Source organism: Urocitellus parryii, chromosome 8 (assembly GCF_045843805.1).
Source record: "Urocitellus parryii isolate mUroPar1 chromosome 8, mUroPar1.hap1, whole genome shotgun sequence".
Taxonomy (NCBI): domain Eukaryota; kingdom Metazoa; phylum Chordata; class Mammalia; order Rodentia; family Sciuridae; genus Urocitellus; species Urocitellus parryii.
The window spans coordinates 45,309,639-45,326,989 of record NC_135538.1 but is presented as its reverse complement, the minus strand read 5'-3'; the positions used below and the strand labels follow the sequence as shown (position 1 = coordinate 45,326,989).

At 40.0% G+C, this 17,351-nt stretch overlaps 1 protein-coding gene across 1 annotated transcript in view; it reads left to right on the top strand.

Annotated features, from left to right (window-relative positions):
* The window catches only part of Dcbld1 (discoidin, CUB and LCCL domain containing 1), a 59,565-nt gene extending 42,371 nt beyond the window's left edge, over positions 1 to 17,194 (top strand). Inside the window, exons 6-12 of the mRNA XM_026394098.1 lie at positions 3,727 to 3,860; positions 9,636 to 9,676; positions 10,372 to 10,479; positions 11,410 to 11,497; positions 12,469 to 12,518; positions 14,025 to 14,144; positions 15,360 to 17,194. Of these exons, the coding sequence (XP_026249883.1) occupies positions 3,727 to 3,860; positions 9,636 to 9,676; positions 10,372 to 10,479; positions 11,410 to 11,497; positions 12,469 to 12,518; positions 14,025 to 14,144; positions 15,360 to 15,889 (1,071 nt within the window). The 3' untranslated portion in view covers positions 15,890 to 17,194. The remainder of the gene's footprint in view (positions 1 to 3,726; positions 3,861 to 9,635; positions 9,677 to 10,371; positions 10,480 to 11,409; positions 11,498 to 12,468; positions 12,519 to 14,024; positions 14,145 to 15,359) is intronic.
* The last annotated feature ends 157 nt before the right edge of the window (positions 17,195 to 17,351 follow it).

Genomic DNA, 17,351 nt, shown 5'->3' with positions numbered 1-17,351 from the left:
TACACTCACGGAAAGTCTCAGGGACTCAGGGAGATACAGTGTATTATGAATGATTATCTCTGAGTGAGGAGGAAATGATTTTATTGTTGTTTATATTTTCCAACATTTCTATAATAATGTATATTTCTTTCATAAAGAAAATATTGATATGGGATGGGGATGTGGCTTAAGTGGTAGCGTGCTTGCTTGGCATGCGTGTGGCCTGGGTTCGATCCTCAGCACCACATACAAATAATGATGTTGTGTCCGCCGAAAACTAAAAAATAAATATTAAAAATTTTCTCTCTCTCTCTCTCTCTAAAAAAAAAAAAAGAAAATATTGATATAATAATTATGAAGGTATTGATATAATTATGTGTGTACTTATATTATTATAATTGTTATGTATACAAATTTATGTTTATGTATGTTTGTATATATATATATTTTTTAACCCACCCTCCCAGTGCTGGGGATCCAACCAAGGGCCTCACACGTACTAGAACAGGCATCTACATCCCCAGCCCTAGAATATATTTATAATTTACCATCATTCCACCAACATTCTGAAATCTGTTCTTTATTCCAACTTACTGTTTTTGGTTCATGCTTATTAAACACAACCTAAAATGTTGACTTTTATATTCAATTCTTTTTAATGCATTGTCCATACTTTTTTTTTTTTTTTTTTGGTACCTGGGATTAAATCCAGGGTTGTTTAACCACTGAGCCATGTCCCAGCTCATTTTATTTTTTATTTTTTATTTTGAGACAGGGCCTCACTAAGTTGCTAAGGCTAGCTTTGAACTTGGTATCCTCCTGCCTCATCCTTCCAAGTCCCTGGGATTACAGGCATGTGCCACTGCATGCAGCCCTATCAATACTTTTTTAAAACAAGTTGGATTTTCCTAAGGAAAGACTTAAGAAAATGCTTCAATTATGGTGTGATTTGACAATTGCTTTACTCTTATCTCATGCTAATCTGTTTGACCATCTTTCGTGGCTTAGTGAGCTTCAAAAATGTTTAGTGTAGATGACATGGTCTATCTTCAACTGCAGGTGTTCTCCTCCCATTTCTGAGGAATTATTATACTTAAACTACTTCATTTGGGTTAATAAATGTTGTTTAAAGTAAATCAATAATTAACACAGGCCAATGATATGGCTCTCCTATATTTACATTTGAGTGAGAGTTAAGACTCCAAATGTAGCTAATTACAGTAAAAATTATATCTCTACTCAAAAGGGAATTTTTTTTAAGAAATCAGATTCAATGAAGGTGAATTTTTAAAATTGATGCCAAAAAGCTACACTAAAATAGACATCAATTTTGTTTAAGTTGGATGGGCAAGGGAATGATTTTTTTTTTTTGGCAGTACTGGGTATCAAACTAGTGTTTCACACATGCTAGACAAGCACCCTACCATTGAACTATATGTTTCCAGCCTGGTGAATTTTTTTTTTAAAGGAAATAATCGTGGAAAAGGCTGGTAATTTTACAGTGATATGATAGGCAGATCTGGTGGCCCTTCTCTTAGAGATTTATCCTATGGCCTACATTAAATATCAGGGGAAAAATAAAAGTTGCAATTAGATAAATTCCATAAGAAGGGCATAAGCCTTTGGATTTCTTCAGTAGTGGGTATTGTAGGAAATGAGAATATCTGTTGGACAAAGAGGTTCTGTTGGAGGTTCTGCTGCTTGTTGACCTGTGAATCTGCACTCTTGTAACCAGTGAGAGCTCTACCTAGGGCAGGGTTCTCGGGATAAAGACCCACCCATCCTGAGGCAGAATGCTGAGGAAAACATGATCCTAAGGATGGTCGAAATAGCTGCTCAACAGACTGGTGGTTTGATTTGCTTTCCATTCTTTAGAGAAGCAGACATTTATGGACCTTACGAAAAGTACACTGGGTACTCTTAAGAATCACAGGGTGACAGGACCTCAGAACAGACACTAGATAAGATCTAGTCCTTTTCATAGCCCAGATGAGTTGGGAAGCCAGGTCAAGAGCATAGAAATGACTCAGTTTATCTAGTGGGGTTCGAGTCAGAACCAGATGACAAACTCAACTGCTAAATTTAAATTCAGCACTTTATTTTATTTATTTATTTATTTTTTACAACTGGCTTCTCCATTTTCTACCCTAAGAATCTAAGCCAGTGATAGGATATTTTCTTTTACATGAAAGCAGACTCAGGAAAAAAAAAAAAATGAAATCTGCCTTACCCCACCTCCCCCCAGTCAGGAAACATCTGCCTCTGGGTCTCAGCATTCTCATTTTCTTTTCTGTCATGAAGTCTTCCCTCTCTTTGGCTATGATAGCAGTTAGTGCAAAACTGACTTTCTCTGCAAATCTAGTCTAGTTTGGAAAATATGAAGTGTCTAAATGGAAGACTACAAAAGTTCTCAAATGTGACTTGTCTCATTGGTCCTGCTAATATGTAACTTCAATCTAAGGGAAATTTACTATTACAAGGAAGGTAACTAGCACTCCTTACCACAGAGTAACTCCTAAGGTCAGTTATTGATATTCACAATTTCATGAGCTGCTGTTCTCTCTTTGGGCATTAGCTATCAGGGGGAAGTGGAACAGAGCTGAAGTTTATTTAGAAAATGATTGTCTCAGCTCTTCAGTCCTGGGCCTGTCTGCCATGTTACTTTCCCACACAGGTCTGTCTTCAAAACCTGGGCGCCCCACAGGAAAGTTTTAGTCAGGCTGAAGACCCATTTTCCAAAAGACCCAATTCCAAAGCCCATCACTGTGTATCAACCAGAGCCAGTGAGTTGTTCCTGCTTCAGTTTGCCAGAACATCCTGCAGCCTGCCGAAGCCTCGCCCAAGCCAGGCAGGGCTGGGCAGGCACCTGCTGGCTGACTTTTTCTGAAGGCATTCAGAAAATCAGGTGAGGCTGTGGTCTGTGATGTTTTCATAATTTCTCCAAGACCCATATTGAATTTTCTGTTCCATTTTGTGTTCTTTGGCTGTGGCTACCATTATGGTTTTGAAGCCTTGCTGAATCTCTAAATTACCAGATGAGACTCTGGTATGGAGAGTTCACCTTCTCAACACCTAGTATGTGTTTCTGGCAAACCAGGTCTAAGTCAGGTCCATTATCTTTTTTTTATTTTTATTTTTATTGGTACTGGGGATTGAACTCAGGCACGGGACCACTGAGCCACATCTCCATCCTATTTTGTAGTTTATTTAGAGACAGGGTCTTGCTGAGTTGCTTATTAGCACCTCGATCTTGCTGAGGTTGGCTTTGAACTTGTGTTCCTTCTTTCTTAGCCTCCTGAGCTCTTGGGATTACTCGTGTGCCCGACTTCTTTATCTTTTTATGCATAGCAAGTCACCTCAAAACTTAATAGCTTGAAATAACCACTATTTTATTTGCAGATGAGTTTGCAAGTTTGCTAGTGTTTGGGTAGATCATTCTTCATCTCCCTTAGCATTGGAATTGCTCATGTGGCAGATCAACTGGAGCTTCAGAGACCAAAGGTGACTTTCTTCACATGTGTAGGTTGGCAGATCCACACAATTTGCCCCAGAAGAAAACAAGCTCCAGGGGCCAGTTCAGAGTGCTTATGGGAATTGACTGCATAAAGCCATGGCCACCAGAATGCATGATTCTTTGTGGGGGGAAGGGCATTATGTAAATTACCACATAATAAAAATCGAAAGCTCCAATCAAATCTTAAGTGTGTTCTTCAGTAAGCTCTGAACAGTGATTCTGCTGTGTTTCAGACCTCTTTATTGTGTAAAGCTGCTATCCATGCAGGAATAATTGCAGATGAACTGGGTGGCCGGATCAGTGTGCTTCTGCGCAAGGGGATAAGCCGCTATGAAGGCATCCTGGCCAATGGTGTGCTCTCAAGGATGTAAGTACTTTACTTTTTGTTCTAAGAGGAAACTAGTACTGAGGCCATAATTAATCAGCTCACAGCTTTGAAAGGGCAGCAGGGATGTGATACCAAGCATTTGCCAGCTGGGATAAATAAGTGTGAGTGCTTAAGCAGCATTTACAGTCTCTGTGTGGAAGATAAATGTAGTAATAAAAAAAGCCCACTCATTAGGCTGACATGTAAATTAAAATGGCCCACATTTGAAGCCTCGGAGCAGAGGAGTATTTCTACTCTCAGGTGCTTTAGTGGGACAGAATAAAGGCTTATTCTTTTTTTGATTTTATAGTTTCAGTAAATTACTAGCTATCTGTGATTTTACTTAAAATACTGAAGGGGACAGGAAACTGAAATAAACCCTTATAGAACCACTGAGATTCCTATCCTAGAGATAGTCTCTTAATGATGAGTAGTAGTGAAGAAAAGGAAGTTAGAAAAAAAAATGACTTTTGTTAATGTTGTTAGGATCTTGATTTGGTGTTATCTTCTCCTTTTACTTCATAAGGAAACAGTATGTCAATTGCTTTAAACATTTTAACCTACGCGCTCCATACTTTCAGATTTCCTGGGAGTCCAGACGTAGAACACAAGAGCTGTGTGGAACCCACTGTAGGCTAGCTTTGTGCTGCAGATGTCTGCATATGCGAATAGGCAGCTTGGAATGGTGGAGAAGGAGGTTCTTCTAGGACAGACAACTAGTGAGGGAGCCCCCAGATTTCTCTTTCTTTTCCTCACTCTCCTTGTGCTCCTGGAAATGTCTTTTTGTACTTCAGCTCTGTCTTTTTGGACAGGTTTCTATATAGTTTTAGTCCCAGTGATAAGGCACAAGACACAGAGTATAGGCATTTGGGGATCCAAAAGTGGGAAAAAGTAAGTCAGTGTCGTGAGCAGTGCTTTAATAATTACTTGGAGGCAGATTGTCTTTGAATGCAAGCGTATATATGATCACACTAATTGTCCAAAGCAGTTAACTCAATTGACAGTAATTAAACACAGCAAACACAACATGCAATCCCAGGGCAACCACAAGCCCCAAAATACCTCCGATGCCACTAGCCGAAGATTAAATGTCATTGCCAGGTAGTTCTCTCCAGCCGACAGTTGGACATCAGGGAATGGTGAAGTCAGTCCAGGGAGCAAGGCAGCCAGTCTCACCCAAGTCCTTGGAGCAAATCTCTCTGATGTCTCAGGACAGGAGGTTTATATACAGTTTCAAGTTGGTGCTCATTGTTATTACGCTCCAGCGTTGTTCTGTCTGTCTCTAGATGATGGTCCTTATCAGTTGCGTCCAGACATGACTAAGTATGCCTGTGGCTGCTCTTCCTTACAGCCAGCAACTTAGTGAGTCCCAGCATGTCTGTGGCAGATGCTGCTTACAGGAACCTTGTCTTCCTGCCAGTCACCAGGCGGTGTAAAGATCTCCAACCTCACTGTCTAGCCCCTCGGGTAAAAATCACCTTATGGGTGGTAACTAGGTTCCCAAGTAAGTCAGCATTGAATATGGCAAGAATATTACACAATTTTCCTCTTGTCTACTTTTTTTTTTAATGTATTACAACATAGCAATGTCGTGAGTCAAATAGTGATCCTGACCATAGGTGATAAATGTTTTTATACTAAAACGTATTCTAAATTCCAAAAAGAGACATAATGAAGTCACAAGTAAATTTTGGGACTAAAACCGATTTCAAGATGGGATGTTGGCCCAGACTCATAGGAGAGGGGTTTGGAAGTTGATTAGGTCACTATCATGAAGGGGGTGAGCCTTGGGTTTGATGTGAGGCAGGAACAAGGCCTAGGAAGAATACCCTGATAGAGTCAAGGTCTAAGGAGGGACGCCAGAGGGGATTTGTATTGTCCTCATGCTCCTGGACAGCAGGTGGCTGGTGGGTGACCAAGGAGAAACAGCAGAACTCTGGCAACTCCCAGTCTGGTTTAGGAGTGGGCATAACCTGCAAGTGTGATCCAATCTAACTCATTCACCAGCTCTACTGGTGTAATCCACAAAGGTTGTCATACCTTAAGGACAGGGAATGTGTTACACATTGGACATGCAGAGTTACCACCACCACCCCTCCCCATGGGGGTGTTTTCTACCTATACAACTTTCTATTTACTTTCCTCTTCTGGATAGGATTTCTAGTTATGAAAGGCAGGCCACAAAGTCTTCTTGCCATACTATCTGAACAATCAGAGATCAATTAGTCTTTAAATTTGTGCCAAAGTTGAAGATATAACAGCTTAGTAACAGGATGCCTTTAGAAAATTAAAATCCTCATTCAAATAAATAAGATCTCACACACACACACACACACACATTTTTTCACATATGTAAAAACTTAAGTGAGTTTCCAAACTTTTGGAACATTAACATTTAGATCTTGATTTATAGTAAAAGTGATTGCTTATGCACTGTGAGTCTTTTAACATCCACTTTATCATGACTTCTGAGGATTTCTCTCTTTCTAGTCTTTTGATGGTTTCTTCTATTGACACTAGTATGCTATTTCAGGAAGATATGAGGCCCCAGGGTAGATCTGTTGGGTACTGCTGTCTCCAAATAGGAATGAAGACTTGGTATTTGGATTCAAATCTCTTGCCTATGTTTGTATACAATCAGATGCTTCTTCTTTTTTTTTTTTTTTTTTAAAGGTAAAGGTTAACTCATACTGCTTGGATTTTATTTTATGTTTGAAGAAAAGTTATTAAAATTATTGGAGCTAGGTGTGATGGTGCATGCCTGTAATCCCACTGGCTTGGGAGGCTGAGACAAGAGGATAGCAAATTCAAAGCCAGCCTCAGCAAAAAGCGAAATGCTAAACAACTCAGTGAGACCCTGTCTCTAAATAAAATATAAAATAGGGCTGAGGATGTGGCTAAGTGTCGAGTACCCCTGAGTTCAATCTCTGGTACCTGCCCCCCCCACAAAAAAAATTATTAGATAAAAAACTAGCCTTCACTCTTTCAATGATTTCTGCATCAATTGGACTTAATACATGTAGATAACTTTTATGTAATTTGAAATTAAATGTCCATGCCCCCCCAAAAAAAAACCACCACATAAATTTAAACCATTAAAGAACTGGAAAAAGGTTTGCTCTATATTGCACATAGTTATTTTAAATAATTGTCTGATTTTTGTTTTGGTGGGATTTCATTGCCCAGAATTATATCAAGGTCTCTTCTTCCTTCTAGTTCTGTGACTTTTGCTGTGAGTCACAAGTAAACTGTATGCTAATACAGTCACTTCCACTCACTTGGACTCCCAAATCTTCAGGGAACAGTTGTTTTTATCCGTGTTGTTTTGCTGTTGGGAAGCCACTGTACACGCGGTCATTGAACTTCTGTTCCCACACATGATTGTTTGGTGTTCAGGAAAAAACAGAGAAGGAAGCACTGAAGCTGAGGAAGAAGGAGTCCCTTAAGTAAATATCCAGGGTTCTGGGATTCATCCCCGGGTCAGGCCATTTCCTTGATCCGAGGAGACCAGAATGGAATCAGGAAGAGGGACTGACCTCATACAGAGGATGAGGGCTCTGGCCATCCGCAGGGAAAGCCTTTCTTTGTGTTTACATCAGATTACTCTTGCTTGCTTCTGTAGCCTCTGGGAGTCTCCTCATTCCTATAATGTGAATTCATTCACCCCAGTGTGCCAGAACCTCTGAACCGCCCCACTCCCCAGGACTGTTTTCTTTTTTCAAAGAGAAGGCTTGGTTACCTATAGCATTCTCTAGGTGGTCACTTCTGGCTACTTCAGTAGAACAAAAGAGAAAAAGATATTACAGCTGAAACTGGAAGAAGGCTTGACAGACCTGTTAGGAGCAGAGCCCTGCCTGCTGTCTTCTTCTCTGTGTCAATGCCAAAGTTATCCCTCTATCCACATGCATTCTCTTTGGTCATCAAGAAGTAAAAATAAACATTTTACTCTTTCATTGCAGTGGGAGAGAACATAGGCTTTCATGGTCACAGCAGTATGTTCAGGCTTACCTGGGCCAAATTTCAAGTGTTAGACTCCGTACAGGAACATTAGAGAAAATGGGAAAATCAGAGAAAAGGGATTCTCAAAATAAATTTTAAATTTATTTGCAACAATGTGCACCTTCTTTTAAGTGCGATGAGAGCTAGATCTTGGTCCCAGCATCGTCATTAATGCTGAATGTAGGCAGGTCTCATGGTCCATATGGTCTAAATTTTCTCACAGGAGAGATGATTGGCACCTGCATTATATTCAGTGTACAGATTATAATAGAACCTTTAGGTGGAAGTCCAGGATTTGTGGAGGCTGTTCTTAAGAGGAGAATGTGAAGAATGTGAAGGAGAAAATCTATTACAGAGCCTTGTTACCTGACACTTCTCAAGAGAGCCTTTGATGGGAAGGTCCTTACTTTGGTCCTTACATTCTTAAACAGATTATTTTGGATTCTTTATGGGTTTCATGTTTTCGTCCTTGTCTCTCCTCCCCTCCCTTCCCCTCCCCTCCCCTCCCCTCCCCTCCCCTCCCCTCCCCTCCCCTCCTCCCCTCCCCTCCCCTCCCCTCCCCTCCCCTCCTCTTCTCTTCTCTTCTCTCTCTCTCTCTCTCTCTCTCTCTCTCTCTCTCTCTCTCTCTCCATTATTCCCATAAAGTATATAATTCAGAATTAAGCAGAATTGTAAGAAATATTCTCAGAATGTGAAATAATTTAATGCAGCCATGGTGTATTACTTTTTAGTATAGTATCTAGTATAGTAAGTACTACACAAGAGAGTAACACTGAGGATTCCAGAATTTCTATTCATTCTATGTAGTTTTCACATCACTGACTTGCTGAGGATTTTTGTTTGTTTGTTTGTTTTAAGGTAGAGATGGTCTTGGGCTTTAGCATCTCTTCACTGAAGGAGACAACCATAGAACTAGGCTGATTTGGTAAGCTCTCCTATGCGGGTAATATAAGCTGGAGAGCTACAGGGGCCAAAAGGCCAGAGGATGGGTGTCAGGAGGGCAGGAAGAGTGTCTGGTAGCAGGAGGAGTGCTCCAGCCAGGTCACTGAGATGTCGTGAGTTCTCTCCAGCTTTTCTGCCTTTTTGTGCAGAAGCAGGACATAGTTCGTGGCTTGGTGCTGGTTGCCAGAGTAGGTAGAAGTGTGGTTGTGGAAAGGGAGACAGGGCTGAGGCCATCAGTCCCCAGAGCAGTACTCCTTAGGGAAACAGTAGAGCAGTCTGTAGAAAGGGCGGCTGTACATGCCCTGCTCATTCTTATAAAAATGACTGGGCTTCTTCATTTCTCTCCATGACCCTTGATTGTTGACAATGAGTATGAGGCTTTTAAGGTGATTGCTGAAGCGAAGGGAGATTTCAGGGCAGTAATCCTTTCTGTCTCTGTCACTGTATATTCATTGGGATTTATGATGGTTTTTGGGATTTATGATGGTTTTTGAGACTATATTTCTGTACATTCCTTCTCTATTAGGAAGGCCATTTGTTAATGTGGCATGAGGGGAAACAGTACAGGATTTTGACTCAAAAGCAATGTCTCAGAATCCTGGTCTTGGTCACCTGCATGAATTTTTGAAAGTGTCTCAGCTCCATAGGTCTGAGTTTCCTGATGCATAAAATATGATGATGACGATAACAGCAGTGGGCCCCGCAGGGTGTCGCAGAGATTACCGAGGCAGCATCTGTGGGAAGGCGCTGTGAGCCCTGGGACTAGGCCCTGTATGGGTCACTCAAGATCTATGAAGCCACTCACTCCTCATATCTGTCTTTATTTTCTTTCAGTGGTTCCCTGTCAGAAAAGCGATTTCTGTTTACCTCCACTGGTAAGGATCACGGTTTCCTTAAGAATTTGATCATTTAAAATGTCTCCAGTGATAGTTTATTCCTACAAACCCCACAAGATCATATAGTTTAAAGCATTTTCTTTTTTCCACAGGTCACATAGCACCAAATTTTCTGTGACTTAAAAATATGCAAGACAGTAAGTCCCCTTAGCATTAAGTAGAAAAAGGTCTTTCTTCACGAGCTAACATCTCTCAAACTTCTATGAGAAAGAAGGAAGAACAGAATGACATTGATTTTATTCAGATAATTCCTTTATGTTCAGTTTTAAGAAGAGAAGCTTTTAAAGATTATATTTGAATCTGGCTTATCTTGAATAAGGTGATTGAACATGAGTATATAAAATAAACTTTTTAGTTCACCCATCATGAAATATAATCCCCATAAATATTCTCCCTCAGCATAAAATAAATTATTTTAAGGAAAACAATATGAATGTGTCTTTGCCCCAAAAGAGGAATCTGGCCTTTATTTGCTACATCCACATTGTCTGCTACCTGTCCAAGAAGAGTTAAGGTCCTATGACACTACAGTGTGTTGAAATCAGGGTCAATTTAGGTTAGAAAAGAAAATCTATGGTGGTAGGACTCATGGCGAGTCAGTGAGTTAGATTCTTGTCATCCCCTTCACACATCATTGTTACTAATGTGGTTTCTCCAACACCCTTCTTTCCCAGAGAATGACTCACTGGTGTGGCACAAAACAGTTTCAAACACTGATGTTTCAACCGAGAGAGACGACAAGACAATCACAAAGCCCATCCCCTCAGAAGACATGCCCACAGGTAGAGAAGCTATGGTTTCATGGTTTCATAAGGAGTGTTGTAACTGGTAGCCCACAAGATTTAGCATAATAGTTTTAACAGAATTTATTTTTCTATCATGTAAGTGCTGGAGAATATGGTCCAGTGGTATTTGCACGTATGTAAAACGATATCTCTCTGTTTACAACTATTTGATGTAATCTTGGGAGTAGAAAAACTTGTATGTCCTTCAAACAGTCAGGTCATATTTTATGGAAAACTATAATAGCAAATCTGTATAATGGAATACTCTGTAGCCATAAAAAACAATGTGTTAGTAATATGGAAAGTTGTCTGAGATACACTGGCAACTTACAGAAGTTATGGAACAATCTATATGGTCATTTGTATAAAAGGGGGAATAAAGAATGAATACATGTATTCATTCCCATATCTTTAGAAGAATGTCAAAAAACACACAATTTGGAATCTAATAGAAGAGGAACAGAGAGGGAGAGAGAAGTCATTTTATTCCCCATATCTTCTCATACTTTTTGAATTTTGAACATGTAATTGTATATTCAGGTAATGTACATTGAAAGTGCTTTATTTTCCCCAGAATATAATTTGCATATCAACATTAGAAAATTTGGAATGATTAGAAAAATATAAATAAGAAGCTAAAGGTGAACCATAAATCAGCATCTATAGATAATTACCATATTCCATTGTATTCAGTCAACTGTATTTATATTTTTTACTTCAAGACAAAATAGTAGCATGTCATACATTCTGTTTTGTTGCATATATTTTCATTTGACATATCATGAGACTCTTCTAATGTTATTACATAGTTAAAAAACAATTATTAATATCTTTATGGTATTTTTTCAATGGATATACCATTATTTAGTTAACTATTCCCCTTACTGGTCCTTTATGTTGTAACATGGTGGCTTTCCCCTTCTCTAGGAATAAACATTACAACTGTGGCGATTCCATTGGTGCTACTTGTTGCCCTTCTGCTGGCTGGAATGGGGGTCTTTGCTGCCCTTAGAAAGTATGTGACTTTACATTTTTAGATTTCTCCTCTAATTATGTAAGCAATCATAAACCCAAAATGTTTACTTTTTGGATATTCATATGTAGAAAGCAGCATGACTGCTTTCAAGATAAAATAATAATCTGTATTTTAAAAACAAGTTAGATAGAAGTAAAGATTCTGATGTCTTATGAAAGGCAGTTCTTGTCCTTTGATAAAGGCTTAACCAGTGAGCACTGTTGAGGAGAGTCTGGGCACTGACACATTTGAGGTGTCCTCTCTCCCACCTGTACAGTAGGAAGATTTATTAAATGGAAATAAGGAGGCCCATGTTATGATCCCATCCCAGTCTCTCCAAGCCCCAATTTTCTCATGTATAAAATAAAGGAGCTTATTCCATAATTATTATAACATATTTCAGGAGTTAGATTTTTTTAAATGAAAATCATTCTGAAGTCTTCTTTCTACCTTTTAAACAGCTTCAGAATGTATCAGTGTGTATATTAGTGCAAACAGAATGAAGAATTTTATTAACATGAGCAAGGGCATAGAATTCTAAGCTTCAGGAAGATATTTGTGACTCTTAGCTTAACGTGTTTGAGTTAAATTCTTTTAAAGACACCGACAATTTTGTACTTTAGTGTAGAAAACAGAGATGAAGTGAGAGCACATGGTCATGAGGAATTTCTTCAGGATTTATTGACTGTATGAGCTAATGTGAAAATAGAAATAATAAGGCATTACTTTCTGATATACAAAAAAATAGTACACATCCTTTAGTGAAAATATTGTGACCATTATTATAAGTGAGATAAATTTATATATAACCCTGTTTTCATATGACTTTGTGAGCACATGGCATCTGCTCTCTCATTTAATCCTCACATCAGCTCTATGAGGTAAGTACTATTATGAACCTATGTTATGCAAGGAGACAGAGGTAGATATATTTGCTTTTAATTATTAAGTAGGATTTTTTGTCTTGACAGGAAGAAGAAGAAAGGAAATCCATATATATCAGCTGAGGCCCAGAAAACAGGTTGGTTAAATCTGTTCTTCATCTGCAATTTTATTTTGTCTTTGAGGAAGTAACAGGATTTGCTGATTGAAAACATAAGGAGCCCAGTGGCTCATAATTATACCACAGTCCCCCTTTATCTGTGGGGGACTCTCAGTGAATGCCAGAAACTATGGATAGTGCTGAGCCTTATACATACTATGTTTTTCTCTACATATGCATACCTATAATAAAATTTAATTTATACATTAGGTTAGTAAGAAATTGACAATAATAACTAACAATAAAAAAGAACAACTATAATAAAATATGGAAATAAAATTGCTAATGTCACAATGTTTGCATTTGGGAGCCATTATTAAGTAAATAAGGTTCACACAAGCTTTGTGATACTGTAACAGTCAATCTGATCACTGTGACTGCTATTAAGTGGCTAAAGAGAAGGTAGTGGGTAGCATATACACAGTGGATATTCTACACAAGTGATGAATCATAGCCTCCGCAGGAACAGTGCAAGATTTCACCAAGCTTCTCAGAACATCACAGAATTTAAAACTTGTAATTTTTTTCTGGAATTTTCCATTTAATATTTTTGTTTCATGTTGACTGGGGTCCTCTTTTTTTTGGAAAGCAAAACTATGGATGGGGGGGAAACTATTTTTTTATTAAGCTCTAGTAACCCTTAAATTAACAGGGTAATTAAATTTCTGCAAGGTAGAACTTTTATTGTGTGTAGTCTCTTTCTGTATATGTTTTGAGACAGGATTTTGCTAAGTTTCCCAGGCAGGTCTGGAACTTACAAATCTCCTGTTTCAGCCTCCCAAGTAGCTGAGATTACAAGCATGCACCATCATGCGGGGCTTGCTTGCCTCTGTATTTTCATTCAGAATTTTCATGGCCACTTTACTTATATGTTCAATATTATCCCTATCATTCATAAGCTTTTTTTTTTTTTTTTTTTGCCATGGAGTTGAAGTCACTACACTGTTGTGAAGAAGAAGTTACAACAGCCCCATCATTTAGGTAGTCCAGCACTCTAAGCATCTTCAGGTCTCTCTCTGGACCCCAGCTAATTCACTGCTTGGGCAATATGTGTCCTAAGGGTACTCTGAAACCTGCACCTGATCCCTATCTGGTTCTTTCCTCACTTTACCAGAAAATACAGTGAAGGCTTGAAGACAGTCTGAATGCCAGCTGTGCTGTCCCTTCTAGGTCATGAGTGCTGTGTTAGTGTGGATGACAGAGAACCATGTCCAGATGGTTCACACAGGGATAATCTGGGACACAATCAATACACAAACGCTTTGAAAACCAGTGGAAACATCCTTGTAGTAGTGTTTGCTATTGTCATCGAGTATTGGCCTTAGCATGCTATTCTCATCATTTGTACCTGAGGCATTCTGGCTGTGCATTTGTCACTGTCAGTCACCAAGCCACAGCCTGACCTCTGATTCATTAAGAAACACATTTTAGAGCACATGGATTACATTTCTGACATCAGTTTGCTTCACATGATCTTTATTTCAGGTTGTTGGAAGCAGATTAAATATCCCTTTGCCAGACATCAATCAGCTGAGTTTACCATCACCTATGACAATGAGAAGGAGATTACACAAAAGTTAGATCTCATCACAAGTGATATGGCAGGTAAGTGTCACACCTCCAGGACAATGCTAGCAGATAGCTGCTGCCCAGCAGGAAGGGGAGACAGGATGGAAATAACACTATAATCCTTTAAAAAAGTAGAAATATGTTATTTTTTTCCTGCACTCTGTACGGTTATAAACCAACACCAAAATATACTCAGCAGCTCCATTCAGCTGAGTCTCTTATGCCTGTGGGTCACATAGTGAGATTCATTATGATGGCCCAAAGTAATATTAGTGAGGAAAGGCCTTAATCTACTTTTGTTACCAAGGTTTTGACTAAGACACTGGAAAAGAGGAACTAGAAAGATGAATTAAATACAGCTCCTGCCCTTGAGGAGGAGATATATGGAGGAACTCTTCCAGTGTTAGGGACAATGTCCCTAAGAAGCCATCTATGTGTCATCTTTCTTTGCTATTTTTACTTATCAATTTTTTATCTTTCCTTCTTCAGTCTGCCTTCAGAGTTACTTCTAATTGTGCCAGTGTGTAGGTTTCTACAGAATTAAACCAAACTTCCTAGCAAGGCACTCAGCACATCCCAAGATCTAACAGATGGTTAACAGCAAGCACTTGTAATGTGGGTTTGAATCATGGCTAGCCAAGTGATCTGGGAAAAGTTAACATAGTCTTGTTCTGTTTTCTTACTTGTGAAACAAAGTAATAATTCCTTCCAGAGGATTTTTTTTAAAAGATTTAAGTCGTGAATATCTTGTTATCTTAGATAGTGCCTGGCACAGTCAGGCTCAACAAATGTGATCTCTTTCATTATCCTCACCATCATCATTAGCTCCAGACCGGCTTTGTTCTTCATTTCCATTAAACAAACTAATCAGCATCCCTCATTCCTGGCCATATCAAACTCTCTTTTCATGGTTGTTCTCTTTTTCTTCAGGGTTATCTCCACCTCTAAAATTGAGCATCTCGAGAAGCAGCTTATTGTCCCTCTACCTCAGGTGCAACTTACTGTCTCCCTTCCCTAGATTGCTATGGCCCTTTGAGGCTTCCTGAAGCAGGCAGTGTGGTTGTAGAGTCCCTGCTTGTTATCTGTGACTCGCTTGTGGTCTTTCCCACAGAGCCTGGGACACATTAGATAGGCACTCAGTGAAGAGTTGAGTGGAGGGGAAAGCAGAGCATCCCCAAGCGACAGGCAGCTGGCTTGTCCTTGTACCTATGTCGTGCACAAACTCTGTGTCTTTTATACGCTTGGTTTCAGATTACCAGCAGCCTCTCATGATTGGAACCGGGACAGTCGCCAGGAAGGGCTCCACCTTCCGGCCCATAGACACTGACGCCGACGAGGCCGGGACGGGCGCGGAGGCCAGCAGCCACTACGACTGCCCCCAGCGCGCTGGCCGCCACGAGTACGCGCTGCCCTTGACCCACGCGGAGCCCGAGTACGCCACGCCCATCGTGGAGCGGCACCTGCCGCGGGCCCACACCTTCTCGGCCCAGAGTGGCTACCACGTTCCCGGGCCCAGGCCGGCTCACAAACATTCCCTTTCTTCCGGCAGCTTCTCCCCTGAGGCAGGGGCCACCAAGAGCGGAGACTATCAGTTGCCACAAAGCCCCAAGCCCGCGGACAGGGGCTACGACAAGCCCAAAGCCAGCAGCAGCTTCGCTGCAGAGAACAGAGACTTCGCCTCTCAGAAGCCAGAGACAAATCCCGGGGTGAATGATGGTTATTCAGCCCCCAGAGACTGCCTCACCCCCCTCAACCAGACAGCCGTGACCGCTCTTCTGTGAACACAATGTGAAAGAAACCTGCTGTGGTACTGAGCGTGCGGTTGTGGCCAGTCACTGGAAGATGGGAGAGTGCTGTTCAAGTTGTGTGTGCGCGTGCACGTGACTCAATAGGATCCTAGAGAGAACTTCTCCTACTGTTTACAAAACTCTGCAGCTGGTTTTGTTCTGACCCTTAGGCGAGAGCCTGTTGGTTTTTGTTGGACTAGAAAAATGGGGGGAAAAAATTCTGATGGCATTTTCATTTCTCTAACTGTGATATTGAGCTGCTTTCTTGCAAAATGTGCAATCTGTACAGAGTTGTATTTAACAAGAATTAAAGTAACTTAAGTTTGCTTTGTCAGATTTTAGTTCTGCGCAGAGGTTAAGTGAAAAATGCAGCGGTTGCAAAAACAAATAGTAGTAGTATGTGTTCACTTTTTTCAAAGTTTGATTATCTGATACTGTGTTAACAGCAGGTCTGTTTAAACTTGATCTTGTTATTGTGGCTCATTTCCTTTCCTTTGATAACTACAATTAAAAGCATTTTTAACATTCTTCTCCTGGAAGAAATGGAATTACTTGAAGTATGAAAACCACACCAGGGTGGTTGCTTGTTTGGAATCATAATTGTAGATTGAATAACGACATACACCACCTCAACAGCTGCTGGTTTCCTTATGCTCCATTTCAGATGCAGATGTGAAGTGGCCTGCCACAGAAGCCCATTATCCTCTGACCCTCAGGTACTCCAGCTGCTCTAGGCCCAAAGGCAATGGGCTCTGAGGAACTGCATAAATTTGCTTATGCAGCCTTCATAAGCAAATCTGCCTTTTTGAACTGCAAAGCCAAATGCTGAGACTTAAAAGCAACCCAAACTGTTTTTTCCACAAATTGTAATGAGGTGGCACAGCAATTACAGCCTGAATTACTGTCAGTTGTTTCTGTACCTCAGATTAAAAATACTGCTGAAGACAGAAACTCACACTTTTCATGACCTTCATAAAAGGTGCATGCTGGTGACTTCCATTGTTCCCTAAACAGAATAAAATTATTTGAAATGTATTCCAATGAAAGTGACTGAGATTGTCTAAAAAGAGCCTTAATTTACCCCAAAGTGTCTACATTTCTGGAGTAGCCCAGATCTCAGCTGTACCTCATGTTCAGTGATTTTTTTAATCTGAGTTTGCTGTGTAGAATTAACTGTGGGGATTTAACCTCTTTTGCCAAAGAGGAGAGTGTTTCATTTTTTAATGGACAATATGAACCAAAATTTTTTCCTCTAAAAAAAACCATATTTATAACCCTTTTGTAAGGTTATCACTTTCTGTGAAATGTATATAAAGTAGCAAGGGTGCTGGAAGATAAAGGGAGACTCTCTGTTGGTTACTGTGGAGGATAAACCATTTTTTTTTTTTGGAGTTTACATAGTTTCATGTGCATACTGACTGTAATAAACTATGCCAAATCAGAGTACCCCTGACCC